This window comes from Fundulus heteroclitus, chromosome 12, assembly GCF_011125445.2.
Source record: "Fundulus heteroclitus isolate FHET01 chromosome 12, MU-UCD_Fhet_4.1, whole genome shotgun sequence".
In the NCBI taxonomy this organism is placed as follows: Eukaryota; Metazoa; Chordata; class Actinopteri; order Cyprinodontiformes; family Fundulidae; genus Fundulus; species Fundulus heteroclitus.
Window position 1 is genome coordinate 2,394,147 of NC_046372.1, and position 16,307 is coordinate 2,410,453.

The 16,307-nt window shown below is 40.2% G+C and overlaps 1 protein-coding gene across 1 annotated transcript in view; it reads right to left on the reverse strand.

Moving 5' to 3' along the window:
* Positions 1 to 1,310: 1,310 nt before the first annotated feature.
* Positions 1,311 to 16,307, reverse strand: part of wscd2 (WSC domain containing 2) — a 28,917-nt gene continuing 13,920 nt past the window's right edge. The window contains exons 4-8 of the mRNA XM_012863579.3: positions 14,071 to 14,192; positions 13,798 to 13,972; positions 10,093 to 10,257; positions 9,800 to 10,000; positions 1,311 to 3,106 (exon numbers count right to left, since the gene is read on the reverse strand). Coding sequence (XP_012719033.2) covers positions 2,754 to 3,106; positions 9,800 to 10,000; positions 10,093 to 10,257; positions 13,798 to 13,972; positions 14,071 to 14,192 — 1,016 coding nt within the window. The 3' untranslated portion in view covers positions 1,311 to 2,753. The remainder of the gene's footprint in view (positions 3,107 to 9,799; positions 10,001 to 10,092; positions 10,258 to 13,797; positions 13,973 to 14,070; positions 14,193 to 16,307) is intronic.

A 16,307-nucleotide genomic window follows, 5' to 3' on the forward strand; every position in this document is an offset into this window, starting at 1 on the left:
AAGTCTGCAATAATACTGAGGTAAGCTGTGGTGTTTAAACTTTGCAAAAATGGTTGTGAGAGGCTCCAAGTGTGCCAAAGAACATAATCCCCACCATTTCGCCATCATCAGCCCGATCTCAGGCTGTCCATTCTCCCCTGCCCTCTGACACCATTGAGGCATTTTCACCTGTAAAACCGTCACTTCTAAGATACTTTATCTTGTTCTGACCGTTCTTTGAGATCAGCAATTTCTAAGGATGTCACGCCAGCCTATCTGGGACCAACAACCATCAATGTTCCAAGTCAGGTAAAATTCCCTTTCTTTCCAATCTGATGCTCGGTTTTAATGATGTTTCTTCACCACATTTAGATGCCTAAACGCATTAAGCCGCAGCCAATTTATTGATTAATTTGCTATTTAGGTTAACAACTAAACCACTGTACATAATAAAGTGGCCGGTGAGCGAAGTGTAGTCTGATTCTCTCTACACAGCATTTGTTCGTTTCTAAGTACATCTAGATTTTCTTTTCTGAATTTCTTTGACTTCCATAAAATGTTGGAATGTTTTTGCTGTTTCAGAACTATTCTGAAACTTTCTTATCTAGTTGCTTCAACTCTTGTTATGGAGAAAGAATCCACCGAAGAAAACTACTTCTTGTTGTCTGTATGATTCATTAAAATTTTGTTAATCTGTATTGCAATGCAGAATGTGCTTTTTATTATTTAGCAGAGGACAGCAGCATCATTGTATCAAATGTAGGTTAGGGGCATTATGTATTAAATAACCTTTAAATATTTATTGCAAAGATCCTGACATAAATAACCATTGATAATACATAGATACATGTTACATGATACATGTTACATACATTACATGGCCAATTCAAACAAGGTTCAAAAACAAAACAGCTGAACTTCGGTTCTTCAGTTTAAAACGTTTCATTCTTCATCAAAAGATCTTTGTTCATTCAAGGTGATGGAGAAGTTCCAAGCTCTTAAAGCGATAAGGTGGTTCCGTGCTGCACGTCTAGAAGGCCTACAATGATTGATGGCAGGTGTCCCAATAGTTGTGCCGTTGTTCAATTTGTATTTAGAATTGTGGGATTTTCTTTACTGCGCAAATCTACTCAAATATAAGGTTTGATTTCTTGGTTTTGACTTGGTGACATTTTGGTGCTGAAATAAAAACATCATTCACTCTTTTTGAATAGCTATACAACTAAGATGTAAATATACCCTTCATAATTTTCTGATAAGTATAGAGGCCACTTGTACATAGAAATATTATTTATCTAGAAACCTTGGAAAAAAGATGACAGTGCACAATCTCACCGTTTATTTAATTTACTCCTTTATTGTGTGTTTTTAACCTTACATTCAGTTCATAGAAAAATACATTCAGACATGACACCTGCTCTCAAAGTGCCATCTTGTCAGTGAAAGCCAAAACCAATACTATTTAAAGCATGTGTTGAAAAGAAAATCAGCCTCTCCCATTTGCTCATTGTAATACAAATACTTCTGAAGTGTCATCATCATGTATCTATAAAAATATATATTTATACTGTACTGAAAATGGAAGTCAGTTAATGTCTTCTGGCTATGGGTCAGCCACCAGTGTATGTCATTGGAGTCTTGTTTATATGTATCTATTAGTATGCATTTCCTCATTTCCAAACACATGACAAAGAATGCAGAATACCTTTATAGATGTCTGACTGAGAACTAATTCTCCTTGACTATTTTAAAATCAATTTAAAAATGAAGAGACTACCAGCTTTAACAGCTTTCTTTAAAAAAACAAACAAAGCCTACATCTACAGTAACAATACATGTTCAGGTGATCTCCAACCTACAGGGTGACTAATAACTTAGTTGATCTTTGGGGAAGGTGTTGCACACTGTAGTGCTATTTGGATTATTTTATTTATTTTTTGCATCAAGTCCAGTGTAAAAAAAACAAAACAAAAAAAACTAATCCAAAAACATGTTAGTCAGCGTGTGCAGTGCACACCAGAAATAAATAAATGCTGAGGACTTTAATCAGCGAAAATGAACTCTAGCTCTACTTTCAAAGCAAATAAAACGTTCTATATGCAAAGTTGAGCTACAAAGATGTGGAAACATTGTCATCATGTAGTCATGCTCTAAATATTGCATTTCTCCTCTCAGAATAACAGCTTAGGAATCTGAACACCTCATGAGAAAAAAAAAAAACAGCGTTTACTGTTGGAGCAACTCAAAATAAGACATGTTGATTTTCCTTTTTAATAGTCATGTTGTTTTGTTTAATACACTTTGCAGAACTATTTTCTATATCTTGTGCTAAATGCTGCTGGAAACACATCCTCGAGCACAGCCGGGATGAGAAGCTTTGCTGCGGTCACAGCTTTTGTACCTTCTTGGTATTAAGGCATGTGCACATACCTACACAGCACATGTGCATAGAGCAGGGTATGAAGTGATTTTCAGACAGGAAAACACAAACATTCCCCAGAGAAAGAAAAAAAAAAAAGATGCAGGTATGAGTATTTAACTCTCGCATTAGTTCAACAGAAAAATCAAATAAAAGGGAATCAGAAACAATAAATACAGAAGCCGACGTCTCACTATATCTCCAAACTCCCTAATCCAGGAAAACGTCTCGAAAACCAAAACCAAAAAAAAAACAATTAAAGTCTTGCAATCCAACAATATGCGGTGCAGTCTGTTGACAGAGATGTCCCCCTAAAAGGAGGGGGGGAAAAAAACCTAAAAAGGATTCACATTTATCATCTTGGCATGTATTCCGCAGGAACTCCGGACATGTTCCTTTTCTTCAAAGCAGCGTCTACGGTCCTGATCAGTTCGTCGATATTCAGTCGCATATCTGGTGTGTACGGGTCATACTCGAGCTTACGCAGTCCTGACCGTTTGAAGTTTCCGTCCTTTTGGCCCTCGACGCAGAGCAGCCGGTCTTCTGAGACTTTCAGGCCAAGAAACTGGACCATCCCCTTGAGCTTGATGAACAGGTCCCTCTTCAGATCCTCGAAGTGGACGACGTGGACGTTCTTCCCGTAAGTCAGCCAGTCCAAGGTATGAGAAGCCCACCAAGGGGCATAATTCTTGACAAACTCAGGCCACTCTGCAAGACAAGATGAATCATTGAGCTGTGAGGGTCAGTGTGCCCCATTTCAGTAAAGTATATTACATTGACATGAAACGTTGCTGCAATAAACTATTCTGCCTTTTTATTTAAAAATAGAACTGTACCTAACAGCAAAAACCTTCCTCAGTAAATCGGGTAATTTATTTCAGATTTTCACGTAACTTTTCACGGAACTTCACATCCAGTATATGCGCCTGTCCAAGACATGCAGTGAGAATTACATGATGGTACCTTCCAGCTGAAACCCTAAATTTAGCTTCTCAGAAAATTTGAATATGGCATAAGACCAATGAAAAAATATTTGTAGAAATACAATATTTGTAGAAATACAATAATAGAGAATGGAAAAACCACAAACATCATTGCAAAAGAAGCTGGGTGTTCAGAGAGGGTTGTGACCAAGCATATAGTTGAAAAGTGTACTGGAAGGAAAAAAAACCCTTCACTTGAAGCAGCGATAAGTGCAGGTTATAGGCCAAATTTACCAGGGGCAGACTTTTCTTTCGTTGGGGTACAGAACAAAACAAAGAAAAAACAAAATCGTGTAAAGAAACGTTGCACAAGTTTAAAAGTAAAACATTTATTTTCTTTCCCATACATGCCCTTCCAATTGCCGATGTGTAAAATAAATTATCCTCAATTTACCACAGTGTCCTCTATAGACTCCAATAGGGCATTCCTCAAATAACGTCAAATGACTAAATTTAGAACAGCGCAGTGCACATGCGTTGTGGCCATATATATATATATATATATATATATATATATATATATATAAGTAAATTGCACATTTTATCGCCATTTTATAAGGCCCCAGAGTGTGAAGGAAGAGGTCCAACATAAGGTATTAACAGTCAATGATGATTTTGGGAACCAATCTGCTGGTGTTGGTCCACTGTATTTTATCAAGTCCAAAACCAGCCGCCTACCAGGAAACCTTAGAGCACATCATGCTTCCTTCTACTGACAAGCTTTATAGCTTGTCAGTAGAAGGACAAGCTATATAGAGATCCTGATTTCATTTTCCAGGAGGATTTTCCACCTGTCCACACGGCCAAACGTACCAATACCTGCTTTTAATTTATAGTGCTATGCTTGATTGTCCAGCCACCTGTCCTAAATCCTACAGAGAACCCAGGGACCATTGTCAAGCAGCAGATGAGAGACACCAGAGCAAAACAATGTAGATGAACCGAGGTATGAAGCAACGCGAGCTTCCTTAGCACCTCAGCAGAGCCTCCATGCCACACTGCATTGACGCAGTGGTTCATGCAACAACTGCATGTCCTAACAAATGCAAACACATACTTTTCAATAAGCTCATATAATCAGTCTGGTGTGAGGTTTTAGTTTTCTGATAAACTGACTTTTGGATTTTTTAAGCCATGAACATCAAAATTTAGAAAAAGGTAAGCAACTGAAATATGTAAATTAATGTATTTAACGGGATTTTTACGTTTTTAATGAAACTACAAAAAATAAACAAATTCATTCTTGAGTAACACAAATTTATTGAGGAGCAACTGAAAAATGGAGTAGGACAGTAATGAACTTACAATAATAGAATATTCTTCCCTGTTAAGTATTTCACTGTTTTTGGCTTTTTACTGTTATTTTATCATATTGTAGCCTTTAACCTGGATGAGCAGAAGAGTGTGGGCGACTTCTGAGTGAAAGGGGAAATGAGGAGCTTAAATCCAGGCACTGGTGTGGGTTGGACTCAGGTCTGGTGAAATTTGGGGCAGGGTGAATTAAGTAGTTCCTAAAGTGTCAAAAGGACATTTTAGTCATCAGTCAAACGGCGGCCAAACTATGCTGAAAATCCTTTTTCTTGCAACTTTTACTGAAAAGCAATAAATTGGCCTTTGAAAGCAGCAGCTGGCAGGAGCTGTGCCGCATCGCAGGGAAGTGCTCCTGCACAGAGGTCTGCATTAAAGTTTAAAGCCTGCTGAGTTTGCAGAGCTGTCCCAACGAGCAATGACCGGGACAACTTTGATACTGCAGAAGCAGGGTTCAAATTCTTCTGAAAGCGTTTAAAGGCTCACCGAGCACTAGCTGAAAGGTGGAAATTTCACCTTTTATTGCATTTGGGTTGAATAAAAGAAATAAAATTGACCCAAGGCAAACATTTGGGTGATCTGGCTAACCTTTCAGTTTTGTTTGGTAGATTCTTGTCTTGTTTAGCTCTACTGCCTTAGATTTACAGTACTAAACAAAATGATATCAGTTTTGAAAAACAAGGAAACAAAAACAACTAAGATTATATACCCATTTTGAATCCTTTATGAGATCTTTTAGTTTTTTTATGTCTTATGACATTTTGGTCAGATGGCTATAGAGGAAGTCCAGCTCCCCCAAAAAAGGGAAACAACTGCTTCATGAATAAGACAAGACGGTGAGAGCGAGCTGTTCTGGTTTGAGGGCATGAGGGTTTGAGGGTATGGCATTTGAAAAAAGGAAATAATGATCATCCAGAGTTTGCAAACTCTCACAAACCTTCCATTCACGGAGAGGTGAACCCTTTAAGTTGTGGCTACTTCTATTATAGAAAGGACGAAAACCCTCCAGTTTGCAGTAACGGGAAATCTCAGACAAGAGCAGCTTTTATATAAAAGTGAAGAGCGCTACTGCACAGTACTTCGGGATAATTTATGAGGTCATTCTCTTCGTTTGTGGCCGCCGAACGTCTCCTCTTCCTCTCTTCACGCTCAAGGAGCTCTTATTTAGCATTCTGCTACCATTGCCTTCATATGCTTCATCTCATCCAATGTCGAAAAGAAATGAATTCCATCGTTCTCTGTGGTCATCACTACCGATATCAAAGGAGACATTTGATTGTAATCAGAAAGTTACTTTGGTCAAAAAACAAACGCACTAATCTAGAAGACAAATTGGACATCCTTCCTCTGAGCGCTGCATATGTCTGATACCTTAATGTGTACATTAAGACCAATTTAAATATTGGATATCAGAGAGGAACTTGGGAACCGTGTTTCTGACCACGCTGGTTCTGTTCTCCTTTTTCCCATCAAGCTTTCAAGAGAAACAAGGGCGAAACAAAACAAAAAGACCAAAATAAACTGAACTTTTCCATTGAACATCCTGTTCTCCAGCTGACACTTTCAGTGCCTTGCAAAAGTCCCGTATCCTTTCAAAACGTTCCTAATCTGTCACATTACGTCTAAAAACTAAAAACAACACAAGGCGGATATATATATGTGAAGTGAAAGGAAAAAAGCATGTGGTTTTTTTTATTCTCCACCACAAAATCTCTGAAAAGTGTGGCAGGCATTTGTAATCAGCTCTCCTGGGGTCATATTAGTGGAAGCAGCTTTCTCTGTGACAATAGCTGCACGTCTTCACCAGCTCGGTACGCTTAGGGAATCACACCATGATGCTGCCACTACCATGTTTCGCAGTGGGGATGGTGCGTTTGGGCTTTCCACCACACAGTGTTTGAAATGTAGAACACATTTTTTCTTTGACTTTATTTGGGGGCAGCAAGGTAAAGGGGACTGAAGCCTAATGGATACAACACACCCAGGTTTTATTTGTTAATAAAAATGTAAAGACATGTATAATTTTCATGTCTTTGAACAAATGTGCATAAGGTCAAACGATATCAATGCCTTTCCAAGACACCATAGGTCAACTAATGGACTCAAAAACAGGTTATTTTCAAAACTGCTACATGGCCGTGGTCTGTTACATGTTACAGACACACTGCTGGTGATGCCTATTTGACCATCTAGCTTCTCAGCGAATGCACAGTTCTGTATGACGGTCTAAAATGGTTGTGCAGTATTTACTGCGGGCATCGACGGAGTGCTTGGGTGGTTAATTCATGCAACAGCACAGCAGTCTATATCCTTTGTAAAGGGACTGCTATCGGCCTTTTTGGACTTAGATAAGAGTCTTATCAGACCCTAAAGATGCTTTCAGCTTTTCAGGAAGCGTGTTGGTCAGTGCACTCGACTGATTTCATTTAAAAACTAAGTGCATTACATCTTGTTGTGACTGCGTGTTATATGTAATCTATGTGCACCCTGAGCCGGTATCTGTCTCATCAAACATTTCTCTATGGTAACAAATAGTAACAACAAAGATTATTGATGCCAAATTAGGCTCAGTGTGATTTCTTAGATTCCCCCCCTCATGTTGACACGGCCAGCTCCGTCCACAGTCTCATGCTGACACTCTGCCTGGAGTCGTTCTCTCTATTTGAAGTGGCAGCTGTCAAAAAAAAAAAAAAAAGAAAACCTTCTCTGTACTGATGTCACTGCATGATTTACCCAACAACAAAAGGAGAGAACGCTCATTGGGAATGGCAGGCCAAATGTGCTGATGCTCTGACAAAGAGAGACAACTGCTGGGTAGGCAACTCTCCAGCCTCTGGAAAAATCAATCGAACCTCACAAAAAAGCCAAAGAGACGGCGCACGAGTGAGACAAAACCAGCTGTCATGGTTACCGAGATGCAGTTAAGGTGGGTGGATGAGGAGCGAAGATCATCACTCGGTATGTATCAAATGTGTGGGACGTAAAAGCAAACAGTGATAAATTTAATTTGTGTTAATTGTGTCGTGATTAATCTGATGGAGGAGTTTAACTTGATTCAACTGTGCTGACACATCCTAATGATGTTGTACAATGCAAAGTGGCTCGTGGAATAAGACAGCACGCCAAAATAGCCACATGGCAGATAGGGAGGGTTTTCAGTAGGGTTCCCTGTACCTGTGCACTATGAGTCCAACTTCTCCAGTGTCCTCCAAAAAGTATTTAAACCCTATTCCTCAAGTTACAACCACAAACAATGTTTTTAATGGGATTGTATAGACTAACACAAAGTAACGTATAATTGTCAAGCACAAACCCAGTCATAGCTTTTTTGTTGCTGTTTTTTTAGTATTCCTCTTTGCAGAATAGCTCAACTTCAGTCAAATTTGCCCGACCACATCTTCAACATCAAATTGCAAGTATTGCTACAAATTCTCAACGGGATTTGGATCTGAACCAGGCGAGTCCAACTGCAGTCCTGCAGGGCCAGTATCCTGCATGCACTAAATGTGTTCCTACTCCGACATGATTCAAACAGTCTAATTAGCTCCTCAGCCTATCATCCGTATCCACAGTAGCCTGCTTATGACCCGCTCAATCGATGAACGTGTGCCGAACCATGTAAACATGCAGGACACCAGACTTTGGACACCACTGATCTGAACTTTCCCCATTGTAGCCATTTCTGATTGCTGAGGCTCAATGATCTATATTAAAATTCTCTTCTGTGACAGTTGTCAAACCTTTTGCAGCCTTTGAGACTTTTTTTTCAAAAATGTCCACGTATTTCTTTTCAAGTCCAGCCAACTTCCCTGTCCCTGCTGAAGAAAAGCACACCCGCAGCATCATGCTGCCACCACCACGTTTTGTGGCTGGAAGGATTTGTTTTTGAAAGCAGTTTTTACTTTTTAGTGTCAGTCCACTTCACAGTATATGCACAGCTTTGTGTTTATCTAACACATCAAATCCTTTTGAAACATACTAAAGATTCTAGCTGTAAAGCATCGAAATGTGAAAAAGGGTAAGGCAAACCTTCACAATGCCCCATAAATAATACAGTGGTGCACAATGTGGGATGCCTGACCCACATTATATATTTACTGCTCTTTATTGAGTAACGCTTTAAAACAGGCTGCAAATCCCATCACGTCATTTATAGAAGCTGATGTGTGCTGGGCGTTGTGGAAATCATCATCGTGTGCTTACGAACGACCAGAGGCAGCAAAAAAAAAAGAGACACTCGTCACTGTGAAAGAACTGTTTTGAGAAACCAACAAAAGATCTTCCTCAAATGCATGTCGCTTATCGAAGATGGAAAGTTACAGAATTATGTCTTCCTTGAGTCAGAATTTTTGCTTTTTAAAATTCAGCAAGTTATTTAAAAAAAACTTTGGTGACTCAGCGCTGATGATTTTGATGACAAGTGAACTCGAGTGGCTCCCAGATAGGTTTCCCTGTAGGACAATTTCCTTCATCTTTCATGTTTAGTCTTTTAGCTGTGCAGGGAAAACGTTTTTAAGCAACACATTCAATCAGTTTAAATAGGAAACACTAGTTCACACTAGGCTCACACGTGAAGAGTTTCCTGTAATATTTACTTAATCACCTCATGAATTTGGAGTCATTTTCAGTTCCAGTTCTGTTATCATCATGGGAGCACAGATGAGCTGATACGACAAGATCTCAGGGGGACATCCCTGCCACTTGTTTCACCTTGCAGACTATATCAAACCTACAGATATAACTGTGTTTATTTCCTTAAATACAAATAATCCATAGAAGACTAAGAGTCAAAAGATGATTAAAAGATGACTAATTAATGACAGAACCCTGACAGACTAAGGCTGTGGCTTGATGATGCATTGTTTCATTTCTCTAAAATGTGTCAATCATGTGCCTGCCTTGGCAACAATTTAAGTAAAACAATGAATAATCTGGTGTGGTTTAAACCACAGATCCCTAATTTGCTCACCCGATCTGCGTCATCGTGAATACCTTGCATTGCGTTTTAGTTGCTATTTTCAGTTTTATGTAAAACAAAGGTCTCCCCACGCATCCATCCTGTAAACTAGAAGTTCAATTAGAAACCGAACTACAGCGTTCGGCAGTTTACCTTTTCCTTTCCAGTGGGCCTGCGAGGCAAACCCGATATGCCCGCCGTATTTGCGGTTAAATTCTGCCATGAGGGCTTTGTAGGGGTTCCGGATCATGAGGATGCTCGAATCAAAAGCCTCGATCTCCTTCCGGCCGCTCTCGTGCGTCTTAATGCAGATCGTCCTCCCGCTTCGCCAGTGGTCGCGCTCACCTTTAAAGCCTGCGAAACAGCAGCGTACCAAAACAAAAATGTACTTTATCACACCGACTCAAAGCGTCGAACCATCATCATCATCACTCGCCGAGGCGCACCTTTGTTATAAAGGGACCCATCAAAGTAATAGCTGCCCGTGTAGAAGCCGGTGGCGAGCTCGATGAGGTGGCGAGCCCAGGTGTTGCCTGCTCCTGGGAAGCTGGCGAGCGCCACCAGCTGCTTAGTGCGAGCAGGAAGGAAATGCCGGTCCATGCAGCGGTTATCTACAGCAACAAGTAAACGAGACGCATTAGTCATTTGTTGTATAAAAACACTAACACGTTGAACATTACCATGGTTTCTTAACAGATACAAGCTAATATTGATTCTCAACCACACTAACTTACTGCTCATTAACACAGTTTTGTAACACTGAAACTGCGATGTGCAAACAATGACACCCAATGACACCGTTATCGAAAAGGTCACAGCGGTGATATTTTGCAGTTGTGTGTGGGTGTTTATTGTCTAAAAATGCTAGGAGATAACTGCGTGTGAGGAGATTTTGAATTAAAATTGACGTTGGCGTTAAAAGAGCAGCTCAAGCAGAAGTTCAACTTCTCAAAACCCTCACTTGTAACTTCAGATTTTTTTTTTCTTTCCCCCTCACCACGTTCAATATTCTGCTTTGTTTACTGAACGGCGTTTCTGCTTATCTAAGCCACAGCTGTCTGCTGCCCTGAGAGAATAATGCCCTCCACAACACAGACGACTCGCAGAAAAACACTGCTGGGTGAGGAAATGCAAAAACCTGTTTACAGAATGCTTCACTATTCTTCTATCCATTTTTTTTAAACAAAAAACAGGAAGCAAGATATTTTTTAAAAAGCACAAAAGTCTGGTCTTCTCAGGCACACTTGTGAAAGAAAGCAGGATATTCATTATCTCATTGTTCTTTTAATTACAGAAATATTGGGTATTATTTGTGTCAGGCCAAAGCTACTTTATGTGAACTGGGAATTCTTACTCTGAGCAAATAAAGATCAAGCTGTGGTTCTTCAGGGATCAATGCTTGTGGCTCTTTTAATCAATATCTTTACAATTCCCCGTGCTCAGATTATGGAGAGATAACCAATTCTATGCTATACAAATTGCTATTTCATACAACTTTATTTTCTGTGCTGCCCATTGGCCCCAGTTACTCACAGTCAGAGTAAATGGAATTAAAGCTGTAGTTGGTAATCCTGTTCAGAAACACTTTTTGTTATACTCTGTGGAATGGTCCTTCCATCCTGACAGTGATCAATACATTATGCATTCAGAAAAAAAGAGGTTAAAAATGTTGATCTCTGTGAAAGCTGCAGGCCTGTAAAATCTCTGACCAATCCGTTGGGTCATGATGGCAGGGACTGGTCCGAGTTCTGGTCCGCACCCCGCCACCCCACCCCCCACCCGGTATCTCATCTATTGGTTGTCTCACATCCCAATCATTCTGTGATGCTGTAAACAAGAAAATTTGGTAAAATTGGGATTATGAATAAACCCTGGTGTATTTTCTTGTATTACACGTAACTTGTTTAAGTTAGATCTATATTGGTAGCTTTGCTGTAATGGCTTTGATTCAAACTTACTAAATACAAGACCACAGACAAAGCTGAAATGTAAGCTATGTATTGACTGCCAGTTCTTTCATTTATTTTAACAACTATACATTTCAGCTTTTATCTTCATGCCAAGGTTTGTTTCTTATTGAGGAATGGTCAAAATTGAATGTTTCAGAGGAAAAGCTCTTCTGAGACTTATCACAGCATAATTTTTGTCACGTTCTGCTATCAGTGCATGAGGCGATGCGCATAAATGTGACAACAGATAGATGTATATGAAAAGATGGCAGAGAGCCAGCTCAGGAGAGACCCCTTTAATTAACCTTGAGCAGAAATAGCACTACACTGTGTTAAAAAATAGCTTTATTCTACACAAACACATACAGTCTGGTATTCGAAAGCAGTATAAGGGAATTTTATGTGATAATGAATGCAAAGCAGTGCGTTATTGTGTAATGGAAGGAAGATATTAAATGCACTTTGCAGAATCGCTTTTCACTGCAGTTACAGCCGCAAGTCTTTTGGATTATGTCTCTAAAAGGTTTTCATATCTTAAGACTGAAATGCTGACCATTTTACTTAAAAGGAATAGCTCAAGCTTATTCTGATTGGATGTAGAGTGTGTGTGAGAAGTCATTTTTGAGTCTTGCTACAGATTCTTAATTGCATTGTGGTCTGGACTTGTAACACATGAAAATGTTTGATCTAAAACCTTTTATTGTAGCTATGGGGTTATTTCAGTGTTGCTGTTTTGATGGAAGTTGAGCCTCCACCAGGGTCCCGAGCCTTTTGCTGCCTCTAACAGGTTTTATTCTAGATTACACTGTACAATATTTAGCTCCTTCTACATTCCTATTGACGTTCACCAGCTTCATGATGCTTGTAAAGGAAGGGTACCCCCACTGCATGATGCTGCCACCATCATGTTTCACAGCAGGAATGGTATATTCAGGATGATGTGCAGTGTTACTTTTCCATCACATATAGTGCTTTGCAGCTTTCATTTTGACCAGATTTATGGACTGCATGAAAAAACAAAATGCATCACATGAGTCTCGGCAGCTCTTACACAGTTACAATGGGTCTCTTGGGTGCTGCTATGATTAAAGCTCACCTCACTCAGCTTTTCAGTTTAGATGGAGAGTCCTATTTTGGTATGTGTGTTGTTGTACAACACTATTTGTTAGATGATGGTTGCTTTGTGAGATGTTCAAAGCCTGGGATTTACCAGTTAAGTGAGTTATGCAGGCATCTGGCTGCACTATTTTTTATTTAGGGCTATCAGAGTAAATGAAAATATTTTTGAAATTATTATTTGCAAATAAAAATTGAAAACCATGTCCTTTTCCTTTAAGGGGGGTGTTAGTGGTGGCCTAGTGGTTAGAGCACAGAGCTTCTGTCCCAGAGGTTCTGAGTTCAACTCCCACAAGCTGCCATTCTGGGTCCCTAAGCAAGATCCTTAACCCCCAATTGCTCCCCAGGCGCCGCACAGTGGCAGCCCACTGCTCCCCAAGGGGATGGGTTAAGGTGCAGAAGTGAATTTCTCCATTGTGAGATCAATAAAGTTCAATTATTATTATTCAATTATTATTATTATTATTAGATATTGCATGAGGCTACAGGTAGTTGGACGTGTTGCAACCAGTTATTGGGGAAATAACAGATGATGCAAAGGCATTGTGGACGTCACAGATGCGGCATACATTGATATGGACAACGGGGCCGATGAAAGGAAATGGTCAATTATCTCGGGGCAGCATGTACACAATGTGCCGCCATTTGAGAAACGTTCTATGTGTGACCGCTTCTCCGGGGTAAAAGGATGCCACAGGATGCGGACGATTTTATAACCGCTGACAGAGGGCGGTAGCTTTTACAGTGGTTGTAAAGTGACAAAACGTAGGAATACTTTTAGAAGGCATCGTACCCTAATCTTATTCAAACTCAAATTTTAATTTGAGTTAAAAAAAAGGTTTAATGCATTTAAAATAAGATATTGCACAAGGCTGCATGCATTATGTATGTATGCATTTTGAATAATATTCACATCATATTCTGAATGTGTTGAAGTGCGGGGACTGTTTGCGCAGCAAAAATACCTAGCGTTGAAACTAGATACAGGATGTGGCGAACACCTATTCTTCCCTGACAAGCCTCTGTTCTCATCCTCTCCTCTACAAACTGCTTGTGACTGTGCCGTGAAGAGACACCAAACTCTACCTTGAACCTGGGTCTGGTACACCACAAAGAACTTGTCATTTCCGCAGCTTTCAAACTCTTCTCCGGGGCACCGATGGAGGCACATGTCCTCGTCCTCCAGCTCGTGAAGGGAGAAGAGAGGAGTCGGGAAGCCGCAGTAGCATCGCTCTCCAGCCAGAGCTGCCAGCGATTTCTCCTGAGGTACAACAAACAGCATTATGACAGTGAGGACAGGCCCACACAGTGCCCAAACACACACACACGCACACACACACATAAGAGGCACCCACTCACCCTCTCTGTGCACATGTCCACACACTTGTCCACAGACATGTTTCGGATGACAGCGCTGAAGGGAAGAGCCGCTGTGACATTGTCTGGCCGGTGAAAACAGCCCTTAAAAATGGCACTGCCATCTGAAGAAGACAAAAACAAACCAGGGTGTGACTCACTACCAGAGGACAAAACACACAGTGGTGAGTCTAGTTTTCTGGTTACTGAACCATCAAAAAGGCTCCCGGCCACTGACCCCTGATGATGAGACCCCACTGGGACTCTGGGCCAATCCGCCGAGGCCCTGACCTGGCGGCGGACAGAGACACTAACAGCGCTCACAACCCGGCTGTGTGATGATGACCTTTAACTGTAGATCCTCCCTTGGAGCTGATGGCTGCACCGCGTGTCAACAAAACAGTGACGAGTTTTTCCTTTTACGTACTTTTAAGTTCATGTTATGCACTTTGAGTAAAATGACAGCATGTTGTTTAGAACTTCAGGCTTAATTTACTACTATAATTTCTGTAATAAAGAGCTGATCTCAACCACAAAGAAAATTCATGGTGTATTCTTAAAAGTCTGGTCCATGCCAGGCAAAGAAGCAAAAAACAAAGCAGTCCAACCATTTCTGATAAAATTAGAGCTCAAGTATCCAACCGGAATAATGCTAGGACCTTGTTAATGACTACATTCAAAGTGTGTGGTTTCTTTGCAACCTGATGAGGGACATTTATCCAAATATTGGCAGCGGTGTCTGAATATATTTACATATATACCTATAATTGCAAACCTGTGTGGAACAGAGAAAATCTGCATTGAATTCAAATCTGCTCCCACTTTTGTGCTTTTCTTTAAACTAATGATTCCTTATTAATTAAAAGCCAAGAATTTATATGACATTCATGCTGATGAGGCTTGATGTATGAGCCTCTCGCTGGAACAACATTCGCTGCTGTTCTTGCACATAGTTGAATGCAGTCAGAAGACATTTTTCTTGCAACGTCTAAATGTTTTATTTGCTCGTTTTAATTATTGCCTTTAATTTCATTGCATTACATAAACAATGCATGCTTCAGTTGTGAAGTACAACATCGCCTCAGCTAACCTATGCTGAAAACATCCAACCGTAGCTTGCATGCGGCTAAAAACCCCAAGCAGTCACAAAGAGAGATACTTTGTTTCCCCATTGACGCCTGGAAAAGGTCTCACATGATGCAGATATAGAGGGTTAGAGGTAAAAAAAACATGAGCATGAAAAGCTTACACAGCACTTTGGTTGTAGGAAAACACGGGGGGTAGAAAAGCAGAAATGAAAATAAACAAAGAGGAAAACAAGAAGACGAGCTTTAGGTTTAGAAGGGTCCTTAGTGGGTGGATTAAGCTGGAGGCTTGAGGCAGAGATGCAAAGTTCATTCCCCAACAATAAGAGGAACAGACGCGCAAACGGGCAAAAAACAACAACAACAGGTCAATTGAGGTTTCAGCAACAGCTCCCCAGGATCTCAATAGCCCACCCTCAAATGAACAGGCACGGTTTAGAGTGAACAGTTTACCTTCCCCCTTCTCAATCAATAAATTGACTCTTCCACAACATTTAAAATGTGCTCTGGCTCCCTGGGAATCTTTTAGCCTGAACACACTGCAGAGGAAGTGACAGAGAAGTGTCGCCTGCACAACAAATACGGCAATAAACTTTAAAACATCACTCTTTCAAAACTTATTCCAAAGATTAGCTAACTGGATAGCAGCAAGTGATGCTTTGTTTGTTTTGTTAACAGGACAGGCCTTCGTCAGCGCCAGCTGAAAAGAAGCTTTCAAAGCACAACCACAGACTGTAAGAATAAAATATTGCAGTTTCTCATTGCGTAATTATTTAATTTATTTATCTAAAAATCAATATTTTAAATGTGTTTCAATACCAATAATGAATACCTTCCTTACATTTCCTCCTCCATCTCTCTTTAAGAGCAAAGAACCTTCATTTTTCAGGAATCCTAGACAGAAATTCAGCTACAGTGTTGATTTTTCCTGCCTTGTAGAAGACAGTAAAGTTGTATGGTTGATCTCATCCGATGCAGCCATTAGAGCAGGGGTTCCCAAACCTTTTAGCCTGCGACCCCCAAAATAAGAATGGTGACCCCCTTTTGGTGGGTGGGAATTTTTTTTTATTTTTTGGGGGGAGAAATGATGAGAGTAAAGTCATAATATTTAGAAAACACACTTGTAAAATTATGAATAAAGTAGTATTTTTATAA